Source organism: Phyllostomus hastatus, unplaced genomic scaffold (assembly GCF_019186645.2).
Source record: "Phyllostomus hastatus isolate PE091 unplaced genomic scaffold, TTU_PhHast_1.1 phas_scaffold_21, whole genome shotgun sequence".
NCBI lineage: Eukaryota > Metazoa > Chordata > Mammalia > Chiroptera > Phyllostomidae > Phyllostomus > Phyllostomus hastatus.
In genome coordinates, this window is record NW_025334017.1 from 49,011,713 (window position 1) to 49,030,612 (window position 18,900).

The 18,900-nt window shown below is 62.2% G+C and overlaps 4 protein-coding genes across 5 annotated transcripts; 3 read left to right on the top strand and 1 right to left on the bottom strand.

Moving 5' to 3' along the window:
- Window positions 1–418: 418 nt before the first annotated feature.
- On the top strand, window positions 419–2,476 carry EXOSC4 (exosome component 4). Its single transcript, XM_045860944.1, has 3 exons — window positions 419–728; window positions 1,750–1,956; window positions 2,068–2,476. Exons 1-3 carry the CDS (start codon window positions 558–560, stop codon window positions 2,425–2,427), a joined length of 738 nt encoding a protein of 245 aa, XP_045716900.1. The 5' UTR covers window positions 419–557; the 3' UTR covers window positions 2,428–2,476.
- A 1,104-nt stretch (window positions 2,477–3,580) lies between these two features.
- GPAA1 (glycosylphosphatidylinositol anchor attachment 1) lies at window positions 3,581–6,930 on the top strand. Its single transcript, XM_045860874.1, has 12 exons — window positions 3,581–3,773; window positions 3,980–4,159; window positions 4,242–4,353; window positions 4,515–4,662; window positions 4,743–4,844; window positions 4,932–5,128; window positions 5,201–5,397; window positions 5,488–5,641; window positions 5,805–5,900; window positions 6,054–6,244; window positions 6,324–6,494; window positions 6,634–6,930. Exons 1-12 carry the CDS (start codon window positions 3,700–3,702, stop codon window positions 6,875–6,877), a joined length of 1,866 nt encoding a protein of 621 aa, XP_045716830.1. The 5' UTR covers window positions 3,581–3,699; the 3' UTR covers window positions 6,878–6,930.
- A 4,018-nt stretch (window positions 6,931–10,948) lies between these two features.
- Window positions 10,949–13,412, top strand: LOC123832975 (cytochrome c1, heme protein, mitochondrial). Its single transcript, XM_045860935.1, has 7 exons — window positions 10,949–11,109; window positions 11,735–11,931; window positions 12,019–12,145; window positions 12,233–12,390; window positions 12,476–12,636; window positions 12,918–13,018; window positions 13,109–13,412. The coding sequence occupies exons 1-7, from the start codon at window positions 10,981–10,983 to the stop codon at window positions 13,211–13,213; spliced, it is 978 nt and encodes a 325-aa protein (XP_045716891.1). The 5' UTR covers window positions 10,949–10,980; the 3' UTR covers window positions 13,214–13,412.
- Window positions 13,413–14,504: 1,092 nt separating this feature from the next.
- Window positions 14,505–18,788, bottom strand: SHARPIN (SHANK associated RH domain interactor). 2 transcript variants are annotated; one of them, XM_045860926.1, is made up of 10 exons: window positions 18,694–18,788; window positions 18,140–18,566; window positions 17,661–17,835; window positions 15,765–15,902; window positions 15,542–15,683; window positions 15,368–15,458; window positions 15,130–15,283; window positions 14,929–15,050; window positions 14,713–14,841; window positions 14,505–14,636 (listed from the first exon to the last, which is right to left on the bottom strand). In XM_045860926.1, exons 2-10 carry the CDS (start codon window positions 18,335–18,337, stop codon window positions 14,553–14,555), a joined length of 1,233 nt encoding a protein of 410 aa, XP_045716882.1. In that variant the 5' UTR covers window positions 18,338–18,566; window positions 18,694–18,788; the 3' UTR covers window positions 14,505–14,552. The 2 variants fall into 2 exon arrangements, with proteins under 2 accessions (XP_045716882.1, XP_045716881.1); XM_045860925.1 differs by having other exon boundaries at window positions 18,140–18,774.
- Window positions 18,789–18,900: the final 112 nt, after the last annotated feature.

The window sequence follows — 18,900 nt, forward strand, 5'->3', positions numbered from 1 at the left end:
GGGGAGGGGCATGCGGACAGAAGAACCAAACCATCGTGAAAAATTAAAATTGCTCTAAAAAGAATATGACCGTGTGGATGCATAGTACAAATGCATGTGTCCATTTTCAAGTGGACAAATGTGAACACTAAATGGTAAGAAAAGAGGAGAAAGTGTGTCTCAGCTTGGGCGAATGGGTGCATTTACGCCCGCGAAACTCCAAGGGGACTCCCGAATCCGGAGGAACAAAGGCGAGCCGGGCGCGGCCGACCAGGGCGGCGTGGGACCCGGGGATTCTGCCCGCAGCGCCTCTCCTCCCCGGCGGCAGCGGGGATCGCGCGGCCCCGTGGGACCAGCCCCGCCGCAGGCCCCCGGAGCCGGAAGTGAAGGAAGTGGCGCCGCCGGGAACTGTAGTTCCCTGAGCCCGGAAGTTGGGCACCCGGGCGGCCTGGAGCCGTCGTTCTAGGTCGGAAGTAGGGAGGCGGACGGCGGAAAACTGTGGACCCCGGACAGGTCGGAAGTGGGGGCGTCTACTGTGGATCTGCGGAAGGCGGAAGCTGCTCGGGCTGCCCGGCGGCATGGCGGGGTTGGAGCTCCTGTCGGACCAGGGCTACCGAGTGGACGGGCGGCGCGCCGGCGAGCTGCGCAAGATCCAGGCGCGGATGGGCGTGTTCGCGCAGGCCGACGGCTCCGCCTACATCGAGCAGGGCAACACCAAGGCGCTGGCCGTGGTCTACGGGCCGCACGAGGCGAGTGGACTCGGCGCTAGCCGAGCGATCTGCGGGGTGGGCGGCGGCCGCCAGGCTGAGCAGAGGCTCTGGGGGCGGCCGCCCGCGCACGCCTCCGGAGTGCAAGCCCAGACCCTTGCACTGCGATGCACGGTGGTCCCTGCCTTTTTCATCTGTCTCTGACGCTTGCACCCTCCACTCTTCCCTCCACTACCTCAAAGTCCCAGGCGCGCCCCCCCTCGTTTCTTCACCTCTCTACTCCGACTTCACAGTCTGGATGGCACCTTCCCAACCACCTTATCCACGTGCCATGCCCTGTACCCTGCAACTACACGCTTCCCTGCCTTTCTGCACCTGTCACCTCAGACACCAATTTAACTTCTTTTCTCATCTTGGTCTGCCCACTAACATGAGCTCCGTGAGCACAGAGACTTGAAATAAAATCCCTTAGTTTTATTGCCAGCTTCCAGGGCTGTAACAAAGCCTGCCAACACAGGCACTGAAAAAATGTTTGCTCCGTGCATGAGTCTGGGAGCCCAGCTTTCCTGGGGGAGAGAGCTAAGAGAGGACAGACCAGAGGTAATAGAAACAAGCACGGAACCTCTGCAGAGCAGAAAGGCCGCTGGCGGGGGAGATGGAGAATGATTCTAAATGAGCTTGAGAGGTTTCTGGGGAGGCACAAACTTGGGGCTTTGTGACCAGGGGAAAGATTTAGGGTTCTATCTGGTGGGAAGCCTTTGGGAGTATGTGGCTGTGGAGAGGAAACAGACTGGCTCTGGCTACAAATGGAAAACGGGCTGGCAGGGGAGGCGGCAAGGGTGGGAACAGGGAGGCCTGTTAAGAGAGGTAAGACCCAGAGGTAATGGTGGCTTACAGACTGATCAGGTAGCCCTCTATCAGGCTCTGTTTTGGAGGTAGTTGCACTTGTTGAGATGTTAGAAGGAGAGGAAGGAGAGGGGCAGAGGTTCGGGACCAGAGCCAGAGGAAAGGCCAGTGGGAGCTGAGAGAAGTGGGCCGGGCTCACGTGTCCTTTCTCCCCCAGATCCGGGGCTCCCGGGCACGAGCCCTACCAGACAGGGCCCTGGTAAACTGTCAGTACAGTTCTGCGACCTTCAGCACAGGCGAGCGCAAGCGGCGGCCACACGGGGACCGGAAGTCCTGCGAGATGGGTCTGCAGCTGCGCCAGACCTTTGAGGCAGCCATCCTTACACAGCTGCACCCACGGTCCCAGATTGACATCTATGTGCAGGTGAGCAGGCAGCAGCCCTCGCCCTGGGGAGAGGAGGAAGATGGAGGGTGTGAGTGGGGGTGAGGGTAGGCAGCCTAATGGACTGATGCCACTGGGGCGGGGTCCCGGCAGGTGCTGCAGGCAGATGGTGGGACCTATGCGGCTTGTGTGAATGCAGCCACGCTGGCAGTGCTGGATGCTGGGATACCAATGCGGGACTTTGTGTGTGCCTGCTCAGCTGGCTTCGTGGATGGCACAGCCCTGGCGGACCTCAGCCACGTAGAGGAAGCAGCGGGTGGCCCCCAGCTGGCCATGGCCCTGCTGCCAGCCTCAGGCCAGATTGCACTGCTTGAGATGGATGCCAGGCTTCATGAGGACCACCTGGAGCGGGTGCTGGAGGCCGCTGCCCGGGCCGCCCGAGATGTGCACACCTTGCTGGACCGTGTGGTCCGGCAGCATGTACGCGAGGCCTCTATCTTGCTGGGGGACTGAGCACCCTGCGACCCGTGCCCAGAATAAAATGCACACACAGTCCACTGCACTTTGATCTCCCCACAGTAGTTCAGAGCTTAGCCTGGTGCTGGCTTTTGGGGGTAACTAGGGACCTTCCACCACACGTGAACTGCCAGCCTCGGGATTCTAACCCTGGAGGAGAAGGTGTGGAGAGTTTGTCCCTGGGTGCAGAGAACGGCTTGGACCCAGAAAGGTTCAAGGCAGTGGAGCAGTGAGGTGTGGCCTGGCAGACGGGGCCAGGCCATCAGATTGTGGAGTCTGTTATCCTCGCCCCAGCCTGTGCATGGCCCTGAGCACAAGGGCTGAGGTGGCACTCAGCTGGCTGTGGGTACCCACCGTGGAGATTGGGCAGTGGGCATGTCCCACATCCTAGGGATTATGACTTCGACCAAATGGCCCCTTTTCCCCTAAAAACTCTGGGTCCTACTTACCTTGGGCCCCAAAGGTACAGACACACCTGGAGTTTTCTCGCCTCAGCCCTGACCCACCCTCTGTGGGGCACAGACACCCCCTCCATCTGCTCTCAGACCTGCCTGAGCCCTGACCACCAGCCCCTGCAATCTACATCCAGAGTCTGCTTCTCCCCTAAAATCCTGGGCACCTCCCGGCCTGGACAGGAGTGCTCCGCAGCTTCTCTGAAACCCGTTTTGGCTGGTAGTACCATTTACATCTTCTTCCCAGCAGTCCTCTGACCCCGAGGGTGGGTTCTTGCTGTGATTCCACTGAAGCGCCCACTGCCATTTTTGGCGACCGACATCCATAGAAATGAGTCTGCCCGGGTCTTGGCCTCCCAGTCCGCAGGAGCCCCCTTCTGACCACTCCACCGGCACTCAGATCCGTCACGTCCAGTAGCAGCACCTTCAGGACTTCCTCCGGGCATCCGTGCTCCGGTTGCTGCCTCCAGCTGCCGCCCACCTGCCCAATTCACCCTCTTCTGATTCGCCTAAGAGCCTTGAACCGGAGCTCTCTCCTCGCGCTGACTGGCTACCACGGCGGGCTGTGGTCTGCACTGCCCTTCAGCACCGCGAACTGCGGCCCCGAGAGCCCATCCCCTAGAGTTCGCGTCACACCCATCCGCCTCGATCCTGCGCGGAGGCCTGCCGGGCAGGCTGCTACTGCGCTTGCGCGGCAGCGCGAGGGCCGCCGGGACCGGAACTGCGCGCGGGCGGGCGCGGAGCCCGGCAGGTGCGGAGGGGTGCGCCGGGCCGGCCGTAGCTGGCTGCGGGAGCGCGGCCCCGGAGCCGTCCCTCCATGGGCCTCCTGTCGGACCCCGTGCGCCGGCGCGCATTCGTCCGCCTCATTCTGCGCCTCAACGCGCCGCTCTGGTGAGGGCGGGGCCCGAGGGTCTGGGGCTCGCCGGCATTGCTCGGGGCGTCAGGCCGGGGTCAGCTCTCCCGTCCGGAGTCGCCGGTGCCGGGACTGCGCGTCTAGCTCCCTCAGACGCGCCCGCTCGACCCCCGGTGTGGACGACATGCCGCGGGCCCAGGACCGGCTGACGCCCCGCGGTCTCCTCCGCCCCCTCTCCCCGCAGCGTGCTGAGCTATGTGGCGGGCATCGCCTGGTTCCTGGCGCTGGCCTTCCCGCCGCTGACCCAGCGCACGTACATGTCGGAGAACGCCATGGGTTCCACCATGGTGGAGGAGCAGTTTGCGGGTGGAGACCGGGCCCGGAATTTTGCCCGGGACTTCGCTGCCCACCGCAGGAAGTCGGGGTGAGCGGTGGAGCCGCGGGTATCGGGGACACGGGTGGTCAAGGCCAGGGAGCTCTACTCAGAGGCTGTCTCGTGTCTCCAGGGCTCTGCCAGTGGTGTGGCTGGAGCGGACTATGCGGTCAGTGGGGCTGGAAGTCTACACACAGAGTTTCTCCCGGAAACTGCCCTTTCCAGATGAGATCCACGAGCGCTATGTATAGTGGGGGCGAGGGGTGCCTGGGACCCAAAAGCTCCATGAGGGGGTGGCTTGGGGCCAGGGGAAAATCCTAGTGGGCACTCTGTGGCGGAAGGGGGAGAAGCTGCAGCCAAACAAGGGGGGGGGGTGCTGAGATTTCCCCACCAATGCTGCTCGCAGATGGTTTCAGGCACCAACGTGTACGGCATCTTGCGGGCCCCACGCGCTGCCAGCACCGAGTCTCTGGTGCTCACCGTACCCTGTGGCTCTGCGTCTACCAACAGCCAGGCTGTGGGGCTGCTGCTGGCACTGGCTGCCCACTTTCGGGGTGAGTCGCAGAGGCTATTCCTAGCAAGGAAGGGTTTCGCCACTGCCTCAGGCCCTGCTGATCCTGCTTCTGGCCTCCAGGGCAGATTTACTGGGCCAAAGACATCATCTTCCTGGTGACAGAACACGACCTGCTGGGCACCGAGGCTTGGCTCGAAGCCTACCACGACATCAATGTCACCGGTGGGTGATCTTGCCCTTCCCTGGCCCCTCTCTCAGGCCACTGTCCTCACCAGTGCCCATTGGCAGCTCAAGCATCTGCTCTTACAGGCATGCAGTCGTCCTCTCTGCAGGGCCGGGCTGGGGCCATCCAGGCAGCTGTGGCCCTGGAGCTGAGCAGCGATGTGGTCACTAGCCTTGATGTGGCTGTGGAGGGACTCAATGGGCAGCTGCCCAACCTTGATCTGCTCAACCTCTTCCAGACATTCTGCCAGAGAGGAGGGCTGCTGTGCACACTGCAGGGCAAGGTAGGGCTGCCTGCCTGGGGGGTATGGGGCCTGGGGGCGGTGGTATCTGACCCTGCCTCCAAACCCTCAAAGTTGCAGCCCCAGGAATGGACATCGGCAGACGGGCCGCTGCAGGGCCTGCAGACGCTGCTGCTCATGGTTCTGCAGCAGGCCTCTGGCCGCCCCCACGGTCCCCACGGCCTCTTCCTGCGCTACCGCGTGGAGGCTCTGACCCTACGTGGCATCAACAGCTTCCGCCAGTACAAGTATGACCTGGTGGCCGTGGGCAAGTAAGTGGTTCTGGTCCCCTCTTTCCCTGCTCAGGATAGGATGGGGTGCCTAGGGCCCTGGCCAGCCTTGACCCTGTCCCTCTCCGGCAGGGCTCTGGAGGGCATGTTCCGCAAGCTCAACCACCTTCTGGAGCGTCTGCACCAGTCCTTCTTCTTCTACCTGCTCCCTGCCCTCTCCCGCTTTGTCTCCATCGGCCTCTACATGCCTGCTGCTGGCTTCTTGCTCCTGGTCCTCGGCCTCAAGATATCCTCTGCACCCCCCCATGCACCTGTGGCTGGCCTCAGGTCTCCTCCACTCTAGGCTGAGGAGAGACCCCATCCTCGGGGTGAGGGAGTGGGGGTGAGCCCTGGGTCCCCCACCAGGCAGACCCCATCATACCTCTTGTCAGGGTCCTTGACTAGGCCACGCCCTGGAACTGTGGATGCAGCTGCACGAGGCCGGAGTGGGCCCTAAGGATGCTGGGGCGGCCTTTGGACCCAGTCCTCCCCTACCCCCAGCACAGGTGACGGTCCCCCCACCCTGCCCCTAGGGTGGGCTTCTAGACTCCCAGGAGGTGGTTGCTGCTGCCACTCAGTCTTAACTGGTGGGGGTGGTGAGGATCCTCGGCCTTGCCTGGCCCCAGGGTCCATCTCCAGCCACCCGTGTGCCCCCGCAGGGTGTGGGACTGGCTTCCCTTGTGGCGCCCTTGCTGATCTCACAGGCCATGGGCCTGGCCCTCTATGTCCTACCTGTGCTGGGCCAGCACGTGGCCACCCAGCACTTTCCCGTGGCCGAGGCTGAGGCTGTGGTGCTGACACTGCTGGCCATCTATGTAGCTGGCCTGGCTCTCCCACACAACACCCACCGGTGAGGAGCTGGGCTGGGTGGGCACCAGTAGGGGGCACCCTGGACACACAGGCAGCTGACTGAGCCCCTTGCCTTGCAGTGTGGTGAGCTCAGAGGCCCCAGACAGGGGCTGGATGGCGCTGAAGCTGGTGGCCCTGATCTACCTGGCACTACAGCTGGCCTGCATCGCCCTCACCAACTTCTCACTGGGCTTCCTGCTGGCCGTCACCATGGTGCCTGCTGCCGTGCTCATTAAGCCCCACGGCCCCCGGTATGTGCTGGTCAACCCCCTTGCCACCCACAGGGCCTATGCCCCTCACCACAGACTCGCCCTCACATAGTACCCTTCCACCCCGGTTGGTGCCTGTGCCCCCAACTCAGAGCCCACCTGACCCCGCTTCTCCACCCAGGCCGCTCTATGCTGCTCTGCTGGTGCTGACGAGCCCAGCAGCCACACTCCTGGGCAGCCTGTTCCTGTGGCGGGAGCTGCAGGAGGCGCCGCTGTCGCTGGCTGAGGGCTGGCAGCTCTTCCTGGCGGCGCTGGCACAGGGCGTGCTGGAACACCACACCTACGGCGCCCTGCTCTTTCCACTGCTGGCTCTGGGCCTCTACCCCTGCTGGTTGCTCTTCTGGAACGTTCTATTCTGGAAGTGACGTCGGCTTGCCCTGTGGCATGAAGACTGCAAATAAACCAGTATTTTGCCTCAGCTGTCCTGGGGCTCCTGGCCCGCTGTCCCTGGTCCGTGTGGGCCCCGGGTCCTGAGGGGGAGAGGCTCTGCCTGCAGGGCGTGGCATTCCCACGCAGCCCCTTCCTGGAGGGCACTGCCCTGGCCCACTTCCTGGATGGCACTCTGCCAGCCCCAGGGGGCTCTGCGCATCCCGGCCCGGTGCTGTGGGGGTCGCAGTGCTGGGGAAGAGGCAACAGTGGGCAGGGCTCAGGGGTCTGACAGGAGCGGAAGCAGGCAGAGACCTCCCGGTGCCACTGTACTCAGCGCTGGGGCTGTGGGGCTGGAGCTAGAGCCCTGCAGGGGAGGCTGGGGTGAGGAATGGGGGCCCAGCCAAGGCCAGGACCTCAGTGTGGACTTGGGATGGAGCAGAGAGGAGCGTCCAGCCCAGCTTCCTTGGAGCTGAACCAGGCCAGGTGCCCATTGTGGACACGGTGGGGGAGCCCACCCGGCACCCCCCAGAAGCAGGCAGTCTGTGGGGTCGCACGCAGTGCCCCCAGGGAGGACACTGATGGGCCAGCACAGAGAAGTGCTTATTGTTCTGAGACCCCCAAAAGGAACTGGGACAGCAGTGTCGTCTGTGGAGGGAAGAAAAGCAACATCATGTCAGGCTGGGGAAGCTCTCCTCTCAGGAAGGCGAGGTGTTCCTGCCAGCACCCCAAGGGCTAGTGAGTGCAGCCCTCACCGGCCTGTGTTCACCGCAGAGCTGCGCCTCCTGGAGGATCAACTCCAACCATGTTCTTGCAGTACCGCCTGTGGCCCGACAAGCCCCCAGCCCCTTGTGGTGGGGATTGTCTTTCGTTAGCTGCTCCTGGTCCACGGGGGGCGTCGGTTGGCACAGCCACAGGGTCAGCACCCAGAGGGGTTTCTTGGAGCCTCTCTCCAGAGGTCTCTGCTGGTCCCCTGTTAAGGAGGCATGTGCACTCTGACCTGCATTGTGGGCATCAGGGTGGGGCAAGGGTGCGAGAGACCCACTGTGACTAGCAATCTGTCTTTGGCCTGCTGGTCCCCGAGGTGCTAGAACCTCTATTCACTTTCTATGTGGAACAAGGGTCCTCAGGCTTCCACCCCAGGAGCGCCTCCCAGGCTGGCCTCTCTAGGTCCCTCCCCCAGTCTGCCCAGCACCACGTGTCTGTGGGCCTCCTGTCATCCAAGGCAGGCGGACATCCCACTTTGTCAGGGCCTCTTGTAGTAGTCTCGGTCCCTGTGGGCTGGCATCTAACACAAAACCCCTTCCAGCCAGACTTTGGCCTCAATCAACCGCCTTTCACTGGACTTAGGCAGTCACTTGAACACAAGTCATGAAAAGACACTAAGTCACTGAACATACAAGTGGGGACCAAAGCTAAAAGACCGTCTTGCCCTGACTGGTGTGGCCCCGGGGGTTGGGCATCATCCTGCAAAACAAAAGGTCACCCGTTCGGTTCCCAGTCAGGACCCGTGCCTGTGTCACAGGTTCAGCCCCCAGTCGGGTGGGTACAGGCAACTGATCCATGTGTCTCTTCTCTTTCCTTCTCCCACCCCCTTTCTAACAATAATGTAAAAACAAAAACAAAGGTCATCTCTCTTGTGTCTGAGCTCACCTGTGCAGGATTTTCCGGGGCTGCACACAGGAGCGGAAGGGGGACCGTGGGAATGACAAAGCTGACCTGTTGGGGAGGCGGCACTTCTGTTCTGATTTTCACTGTCACGTGGCTTTTTTTTTTTTAAGCCAGGTGGTAAAGATGTAGGTCAGATGTAAAAGGGACGAATATAAAACCCTGAACTTTCCTCTGAAGATGTGTGGCACAGTAGCAACTGCACCCCCAACACCAGTTCTTAGTCAAAGAGCCCCACTTTTGACTGGAGCACAGGCCACCCCCAAATAAGGGCACTCCCAGTCGGTCTGCAGCCAGGTGTCACCGCGTGACCACGCTGTGGCTGATAGGAAATGAGCAGCAGCTTCAAGGGCAAACTCTGCACGAGACCTCATGCAGCCTAACCTTCCCAGCCCACCTCCCTCCTGCCCGTGGGACTGTGGGAGTGACGGGTGGGAGACGAGGGACAGCCCACACTGAGGGTCAGGAGCCGTCACAGCAGCCCCTGGTTGCTAAGCCCCTGAGCTTCTTAAACAGGGACAAGGAAAAGAGAGAAAACTTCACCTTGTGTAAGCCATTGTTATTTGGAGTTTTCTGACACTCTGGTCTGCTTCCAGCCCATACGAGAGTGGCTACTGCTGAACCAGCTCACATGCGGGCCCTTAGGTGGTGCCAGCTGCACAGATTTGCAAGTGTGTGTGTGTTGTGTCGATAATCGGTATCCAATAGGAAGTCCTCCCTTGCCTCCCCAGCCCCACAAGGGAAGGCCAGTGGGGACAAGCACTTTCTCATTTGCTGCCGTTCTCCTGGCACAGAACCAGGCACACCACAGAGTGTGGAAGGAAAGAGCCAGAGAGACCCAGTGAGCTCAGTCACTGAGTCCAGAAGGAAGCTCCAGGGGTAGACCTGCTGCCTTCCACAGGGGCCTGGAGGTCTGCCCGTGTGGGGTGAGGGCACCAGCAGTCGAGGGCTGAGGCCTGGGGACCTTCAGCCACGTCTCAACACCCGGCCGCCTCTCAACTACCAGGCTGTACACAGATGCCCACCTTGGGCTTGGGGTGCCTCCAGCAACTGTCCTGGGCATCCTGGGTTACCTCTGTGCCCTCCACGACCCTTTGCCAAGTCACCCACGCCACCTGAGGCTTCAGGAGTGCCAGGACCTTAGGGGCTGCTCGGGGCGGCGTTACCTGTGACCTGCTCCCACGGCCTCCAGCTGTCCACACTCAGGTCCTGGCTCCCACCCAGCCCCCTCTTCTGAAGCCCTGTCCACGTCTCCTCCACTTCCTGGACATGCCAGAGTCACCTCTAAGTGCGTTGTCCCAACCTGACCACCTCCTACCCGGCCCCAGGGCTCTCCTGTCTGCCTCCATCACTTCACCTGCTCGGGGCCCCTGGCCGGCGTGCGCACACCGTAGGCCGTCGGGTCGGTGGTAACTGGCGTCCCTCGCGCAGCACAACGCCCCCCAGGTTCACCCTGGGTTTCTTGTCTACGGCTGAACAGTCAGTCCACGGTGTGCACCTGCCACACATTTTGTTTACCCCTTCATCGAGTGACGGACATTTGGGCTGTCTACTTTTTGGCTGTTAATAGATAATGCTGCCTTCAGCTTGCCTGAACTCAGCCAGTGAGACACCTTCACCCTGAACTCTCCGTCGCCTTCCATGGACTTTCGCTGGAAGCTGCCCCCTCCCAGCTGTCTTCTTTCTCTCTGTGAAGGTTCTCCCCTTTGTTCCCTGGACTTGCCTCTAGTTCTCGGTATCGCACGCTTGTCCCGAGTGACAATTCGCTGCTGTTCTCGAATAAACTCCCCCCTCCCTTTTTTATTTTTTCTGGGAAAAAAAAAATGGATGTTTTATTTTAAGGTCAACTTTACCTTTGGTTAATTCCCAGAGCTCTGAAAAAGTTGACTCTGACAATTACTGCTAGTTTTTTTCCTTGCTCTTAATGCGGGGGGAAGGCGCAAGCAGGCTTCCCGAGGTCCTGACTCCCCACCTTCACGGCGGACTGCCCGCGGGTTCCCGAGGAGCCGTGGCTGCCGTGCTCCTGGCGGCTGTGCCGGATAATCCGAGTCGCTCGGACGCGGGAGAGCAGTGTTCGCGCGGGCCCGGCAGCGCTGCGGGGCCTGCCGGCGGCCGAGGGGGCGTGCAGGAAAGCCGGGGCAGCGCGAGGCCCCACCGACCCCGCTGGGCGGCCGGTCTGCCCTCAACCCGGAGGAGCGGGCTCCGCTCTCAGGAGAAAGCCCGGGTAGTTGGCCGTTGTCACGGCAACAGGGAGACTCGACGCGGACAGCCCAACCACTGGTCCCCACGACAACCGAAGCAGCGCCGCGGGAACCTGCCCCGCCCCCGCCGGATGGACCCCGCCCCGCCCCGCGTCGCGGGCTCTCGCGAGCTTTAAGCTCCCGTGGCGCCGCAGGGGCCGACGGGAGCGGCGGCCGCGCTGAAGAGGGCCAAGATGGCGGCTGCGGCGGCTTCGCTTCGCGGGGCGGTGCTGGGCCCTCGGGCCGCGGGGCTGCCCGGCGCGCGCGCCCGGGGTCTGCTGTGCGGCGCGCGGCCCGGGCAGCTCCCGATGCGGACGCCTCAGGTGAGCGCTGGCCCGTATCCGGCCGCCGTGCGGCCGCGCAGCCCGTGAAGGTCACGGCGGGGAGGCACCGGGCGCGGGCCAGCCAGCGCGGGAGCGACCTCGGCCACCCGAGGCCCCTGCTGGGCCTCCGCTGCCGGCCTTCCTGGTGCCTCCCGGGGGCAGGGCCGGGCGCCCACTCCTGCGAGCAGCAGAGGCGCTTCGTGTCGAGCGTGAAGGCGGCGGGGCGGGCTGGCTGTCCTGTCGGGGCTGAGGGCTTTCCCGAGGGGGCGCGCTCAGGCCTACTCCCGCTCTGGCCTTCGCGACTGGGCCGGCGTCCTGAAGTGACCTCAGCCTGACCTCGGCCAGCTGTTGTGACCTTGGCCTGCCCCAGCACCCTTGCTCACCTCGGCGTGATCCCCGGCCCCGGACCCGAGAACACGCCTCACACCCAGTCCTCATGGCCGACTCACGGTCGGGGGGTCAGCGGCGCGGAGGAGTGGGGTGGGCAGTGGCGCAGAGTGTGCTTTTGGCGGTCCGCGGGAGGTGGCCAGTGCTGGGTGATGCGGGGGAATGGTAGGCCCCGAGAATCAGATTCCCAGGTAGGGCAGGGCGGTGTTCTGGCAGGCGCTGAGCGGGGCTCTTGCAGGCAATGCCCTTGTCGTCGAAGTCTGGCCTGTCCCGGGGCCGGAAAGTGATGCTGTCAGCGCTGGGCATGCTGGCGGCGGGGGGTGCAGGCCTGGCTGTGGCTCTGCATTCTGCCGTGAGTGCCACCGACCTCGAGCTGCACCCTCCCGGCTATCCGTGGTCCCACCGCGGCCTCCTCTCTTCCCTGGACCACACCAGGTGTGCGGCTGGTTGGCTGGGGGAGTGTCTGGGTGGACTGGGTGGGGCGGGGTCCCTGGCGCCACTAACCCTTTCCCTCCTTATTAGCATTCGGAGGGGTTTCCAGGTATATAAGCAGGTGTGCTCCTCCTGCCACAGCATGGACTATGTGGCCTACCGCCACCTGGTGGGCGTGTGCTACACTGAGGAGGAAGCCAAGGCCCTGGCCGAAGAGGTATGCACCCTGGAGATGCTGCAGAGGACCCACGGGTCGGGGCTCTCAGGACAGAAACCAGGGTTGTGATGCTGCTCTCCATGGCAGGTGGAAGTTCAGGACGGCCCCAATGAGGATGGGGAGATGTTCATGCGACCAGGGAAGCTGTCTGACTACTTCCCCAAACCGTACCCCAACCCTGAGGCTGCCAGAGCAGCCAACAACGGAGCACTGCCCCCTGACCTCAGCTACATCGTGCGAGCTAGGTACACCAGCTTCTTGCAGGGGTGGAGGGAGGGGAGGAAGGTCCAACCCACACCAGGGCCTGAGGAGGCATGGATCTGGTCTCAGGCACGGTGGTGAGGACTACGTCTTCTCCCTGCTCACGGGCTACTGCGACCCGCCCACCGGGGTGTCACTACGGGAAGGCCTCTACTTCAACCCCTACTTCCCTGGCCAGGCCATTGCCATGGCCCCTCCTATCTACGACGAGGTCTTGGAGTTTGACGATGGTGAGGCCCCCCACCCTGGCATGGTCACGCTGCTTCCCCCGCTGCCCGGGATGCTTCTCTGGGTTCTCCCTGGCTGGGGAACTGTCTGCTGTCTGCACATCTGAGCTGGCTCATGGTCGGCCTTCACAGCCCTGTCCAGCTCTGGGCTGTGTGCTGAGGCGGTCCCATCCCTTCTGAAGCCTTGGGCAGGAACCCATCTACCATGGAGGGGATGTTCTGAGGGTCACCGCAGGTTGGGTAGGGACCCCAGCAGCAGCCCTCATCACTTGTCCTTGGCGCAGGCACCCCAGCTACCATGTCCCAGGTAGCCAAGGACGTGTGTACCTTCCTACGCTGGGCATCTGAGCCAGAGCACGACCATCGCAAACGCATGGGGCTCAAGGTGAAAGGGCTGGGCGAGGGCGAGGGCGAGGCTGGGAGCCGGGGTAAGGCTCCTTTGCGCCTCCCTCCTCTGACCTTGCCTCGTCCCCAGATGTTGATGATGATGGGCTTGCTGCTACCCCTGATCTACGCCATGAAGCGGCACAAGTGGTCAGTCCTGAAGAGCCGGAAGCTGGCTTATCGGCCACCCAAGTGACCCTGACTAGTGTCTGCTTGCTGTACTGCTTGAATGGGCCCTCAAGCCAGGAAGCTAGCTGGGGCCCCTTGAGGCCCCAGCTGGCCCTCTTGGCAAAGCCCCTCTTCTTCTGGGACAAGAGGGGATGGGGCAGGAGACAGGGCTCGAGCTCCTTGTCCTCCAGCCTCTATCATGGAAATAAATTAAGTTTCTCAGTGGACACATGTGAACCATTGTGTGATGGGAGTGCAGCTTGCAGGGTACACCGAGACTAACACCTTTGCTCTCAAGAGCTCCCAGGGACACCCCGTCTGCTGTGGCCAGCATTGCCCTGCACGGACTGCTGGCTGGGAGCTCACCAAGTTCTGGAGGTGGGACAGGAAGCAGAGGACTTTTAGAGAAGGTGGCCGCACTTGTTGGGGGTACTTGGAGAGTACTTGATCACAGATGAAAAGGGCCTGACTAGACACGGCCCAGGGATCTGCCAGAGTAACAGCCAAATGTCAGTGTCTTGAACCACTCGTCCATCTCCTGAGGGCAGCAGGGAGGGAGCCCTGGGGGGCTTCCCAACAGGAGGGCCCGAGCCCAAAGTAAGACCTGCCGGAGCCGTTTGGGGCTGGGAGAGGGAGACCCACCCTGCCCAGAAGCAGAGATAAGCAGGCAAGACTGGGTTGTGCTTCCAGTCTTGGCTGGACAGATGGAGGGGAGCCGTGTGGCGGAGTATCTGGGTGTTTGTCATAGGATGGTGCCTCTGGGCAACCACAGGCAGCTGGGGCTGGGTGCGAGCAGCAGCAGGTGGGGGACGGGGGAGGGGTGGGGGTGGGACAGCAGTGGACCTGTCCTTGGTAGGAGGGCTACGGACATGTTGCCTAAGCAGGAGCCCAAGGCCCTGGCTTAAGACTCTTAGCTTCTGGGCTTTTTCTTGTTCCCAGGAAGAGAATGTTAAGACATCATGGCTGGGGCGGGCAACTCAGGGGGCAGAGAGCTGAGTGGGAGAAGGGAAGAGGGTACACACCTGAGGGGCTTTGGGCGAATAAGGGGAGGCCTGGCTAGCCGGGGCTGGGGCTTACAGAGGGCCCTGGCAGTGGTCGGCCGCTGAGGTGGGGGCTCTGTAAGCCCTTGGGGTGTGGGAAGGCGTGTCAGCGCGATGCCCCAGGACCCCCGGAGGTCAGGCTCCGAGTGAGCTCTTCAGCAGCCACCTGGACTCAGCAGGGGAGCCCCAGAACTACCCCGCTCCACCTGGTGTCCTGGGTGGGACTGTGCCCTGCACCCCATTCCAGCAGCCCAGTCCGCACAAAGTGGGGACACTCAGTTGGCTCAAAATATCTTTAATGGCTCTGGCTCTATCCCCAGGGAGCTGTCAGCGGAGGTCCCCGGAGAGGTTCAGGAGGGCATCCAGGGACCTCGGGCCTGGAAGGGAAGGGCCATCCTCTCCCCTTGTTACCTGGGGCAGGGGGGAAGATGGTTCATTTTGCTGTTCTGCCACCCCTCCCCCTCCTTCCCTCCCCTGCCTCTAGTACCATTAGTGACTGCTGGGTGGAGGCCGCAGGAAGTGGGTCCCAAGCACAAGGTCTCTGAGTGTTACACATCTCACAGCCAGGCCGGCTCAGGATGTTGATGAAGGTGCAGGAAGGGCAGGGCCAGCCAGACTGGAGAGGGGGTACAGTTATTGCTTACTGCCTTCCTGCCACTGCCCCATAGCTGCCCAGGCCCATCTTACCTGGTCCCTTGCCTACCTGAAGGGGGCTGGGGAGGCTGGAGCTGGCTGGCTGAGGGGCTTGGGGCAGCCCCAATGACTGAGGAAATAGGCGGTGGCTTAGTTCCCCATCCATCTTCTGGGGACGCTGAGGGCTGCGTCCTATAGTAGAGGGGGTGGGGCTCAGGGCCGAATCAGGCTACACCCCCCCCTCCTCATCCCACCCCAATCAAGGACTGACCGGGGGTTTCTCGAGGAGCTGAGAGTAGGTAGAGGAAAGCAGGGTCCCTGTCCTGCTGGACTCCGTAGGAAGCGAGGCTGCGCTCTGGCACACACAGGCACTTCCCGATGACCCAGCGCTGCACTGCTGGCGGAAAGCCAAACTCCGAGAACACCTGGAGCCAGAGCATCAGGGCCCCACAGTGTCACCCAGGATCACCACCCTCAGCAGGGCTCCCCAGGTGAGCCCCTGTGCTCACCTGCTCCTGGAGGGTGGAGATGGTGCAGTGGGGGTAGACTTGCAGGGAGATGTGGGCGGAGGACGCAGCGTCTTCAACTGTGACCTGTAGCCTGGGCCAGAATATGGGGAGGGGAGTAAGGGGGTGCTGGGGAGGGTGGGGAGGGTGGGGTGAGGACACAGTCCCAGGTCTCACTTGATGGGGCCAGGAGGGAAGCAGCTCTCCTGGAGCTGAACACTGAGGGCCACGTGATGCTGGGCCAGGATGGCTGCTGCTTGGGCTGCCCCCTTCTCATCCCCACCCTCAATGGCCTGGGCCAGGCGCCCAGCCAGCTCTTCTGCAAGGAAAAAGAGAGCACGTCATCACAGCTGAGCACATCACCCAAGGCCCCGAACCCCCTCTGGCCACCTGCCTTTACCTTTCTCCATCAAGTCTCCAGGGTGTGAGGAAACATCCACCTTGGGTTGGGGGGCCTTGGGTGTGTGCACTTCAGAGGGGCCGGGTGCAGAAACAGGGCCTGTCTCTGGGCTCAGGGCTGGAGGCAGGCTGTCACTGCCTAGGAGGGAAAATGTGGGGTGGGCTGGTAGTCTCCCGAGACCCAGCCTCCCTGTGGAGTCCTCACCTAGGCCTCTGCTCTCTGACCTCGGTTTTCCAGGACCTTTGCCTCCTCCCTCCTCACCTCAGCCCATGCCAGTGACCTGCCTTGACCACACTTCAAGCCAGGCCTTCCCCCAAGCCATAGCCCTTAGAAGGGTCAAGGGACCTCTGGGGTCCTGGCCGACTGCTCGCAGAACTGGACCTGCACTTGTGCTCTGGAGTCCTCCAGATCCTCTGCCGTCCGGTACTGCCTTTGTTCCTCCTCCACAGAGGCCAGGCCACTTCTTTTGGCCTCCACAGGCCCCGTCAACCAGCCAGGGACGCTTGCTCCCTTGACCACACAGCAGAACCAAAAGCAGGTGCTCAGGGGCCTGCCCCTCTGGCTCAGCAGGAGCCCTGCAGACAGCACAGCCTCTTCTCGGTGCCTTTAGGGACCTCCGCCCCCTCTCCTGGCTACCATCAGCACAGAACCCCTCAGACTGCTCCATTCCAGTCCAGCCCTCCCGGGGCCACTGTCCACCCTGGGCGTCCTTACAGAGCGGGCCGCTCTGTCCCCCCGCTTCCCTCTCATGTGAGGCTCAGGCCCTCAGCATTGAGCCATCTGCCCTATGAGTACCAAGCACCAGGCCTGGCCCAGCCTCGGCTCATGCTCTTGCCTCAGAGCTGTGAACCCACTGCTCTCTGGCCACATGGGTCACAACACCTCAATCTTCAAATTTCACACGGTGTCACTTTAAGGCCTTCACTGCCTCCCTCCCAGCACTACCATCCCTTCCCCCATTTGACAGAACTCTATTTACTAATTTCATGTGTCTGCCTCACTTCTAACACTGCAAGCTCTGAGAGGGCAGAGATTTGAAGTTTTATTCATGGTAACCTCCAAGGCCTAACGAAGTGCTTAGTCCAGAGTGGTACCAAGTACACCTGGTGAGCGAGCCAATGAAAAAAGCCTTTCTTCCTCGGCAAATGCAGTGTTGTCTGGGCCCCCCTTCCATCACCTTGTGTGGTTTTCTTCCTGCCCCTCTAGTGGCACTTGCGATGCACTTGTGGGCTTTCCCTGATGTACTGTCGACCTGCCTGACCCTCTCCTCTCCACGCTTCTCTCCTGCTGACCTTGGTTAACCTTTCCTACCCCAATCTTGACCTCTCCAGAGCCCCAGCGCCAGCCCCCATCCACCTGCTCCCCCTCCCCCCAGATGTGTAAGAACTGGGCCACCTCCATGCCCTCCCAAACTGGCCCTCTCTCTAGGAGCCTGAGGGTATTTGGTCCCCCATCTTTCTGTCTCAATCACTAACTCTTCGATTTAAACAGCCAAAATTCCAGACAGTTCCATCTCCTGAGCATCTCTGGAAACATCCTTCTATCCAGCCTTGTCTGCACCACACCTGCAAATGCAGGTCCCCACCGATCTTAAGGAGCTCAGATCAGAGCTTGTCACTCTCCCATTGCTCTTGATACAATGTCTTCTCACCCAGGTCGTGAAGGCCTGCTTGTTCTGCCCCTCCACATTTGTCTGGTACTCCAGGCTCCGGCTCTTGGTCTGTTCCTTTTCTCCACTTTCTTCTGGGCGCCTTCCCAAAACGCCAGTAGTGGGTAAGGTAGGCCCGTCTTTCCCCACTACATTCCCCATCCAGGCCTGGGAGGCCTGGGCTACTCCTGCTCTCTCCCAGCACAGTCCCTGGCCAACCAAATGAATCTCTGCTCCAGGGCACTAACCATTCTGTCCCTCCACGGTGGCACCTCGGATCAGGGCTGCCCACCGCTGAGCATCCAACGGGTTGAGGAAGTGCAGGCTGAGGGTCCCAGGCCCTCCTGGTGGAGGCTGCAGCTCATGCTGGCTGGGACCTCGGACGGTGTAGGAGACTGTCTCCAAGGGCCACTCCAAACTGACCTGAGAATGGGGAGAGTCCAGGCTCAAGCCACCCCCTGCACACGCTACATGAACAAAGGCTTATGAAGTAACATTTATAGACCACTAACGTTTTAAGCTCTTTAAGACTCCTTATCTTATAAAACTCTCATAGCAGTCCTACAAAGGTAAGTGCCAGCGTAATCCCCATTTACACACGAGGAAACGGAAACAAAGAAAGTAACCTGCTACTCGGAACTCGGGGCAAGTGGATGGCCCTGGCCTCGAGCTCTGCGCCCCGCCCCGCCCAGCCCCCTGGCCAGGCGCCTGCACCGCCCTCACTCACCGCCCCGGGACCCGCGCCTAGCAGCTCCAGCCGGAAGCGCCCCGGCCGCTTGGGGTCTGCGCTCAGCTGCAGTCTCCGCAACTGCGCCTCGGCGTCCGGCCCCGCGGCTAGCGGCCTCACAGTGGCGTGCACAGCAAGTAGCACCGCTGCAGAGCCTGGGTCCGAGGCCGCCACCGTTCCGCCCGCCGGCGGCGCCATCTCCGGTCCTGCCGAGTCTCGGCCCTCCGAGTCTGCTTCCGTAGGCTGGGGCCACAAAACGCCTGCGCCGGCCGGAAGCCGAGGCCGCGAACCTGGGGTTCCGGGCGCAGCCAGAGCGTCGGAGCCCGGGGACGGGCTGTTTTCGAATCTGACCCTTCGGCTTTGTCCAGAATGTACACGGTCCAAGGGTCTCCGGACACGAACGAGCGAGCGAGGCTGGTCCTGGAGGCTAGTACGTCGGGGCAAAGTGTCAGGGACTGACGGCCGAGCGCCGGCCAAGGCTAGAAGGCGGGCGCGGTCCCTTCGCCCTAGAGACTTGGGCGGGCGGGAGCTGCAGCCGGGCTGTCCGCATTTACCTGCCGGCCTGGCGAGACCTGGACGCCGCTCTCAGGACCCTTCTGCTTGTTGCCCTGTCACAAGTCTACCAGCCCTTCTTGGGAGCCCGGACGGCCACTGGAGGCGGAGCAGGCCAGGGGCTGCAACCAATGAGCGCCAGGAAGGAAGACGGACTCGGGCGTTGAGGAGAGTGACGGACAGGCGCCGCAGCCAATAGGTGTGGAAGA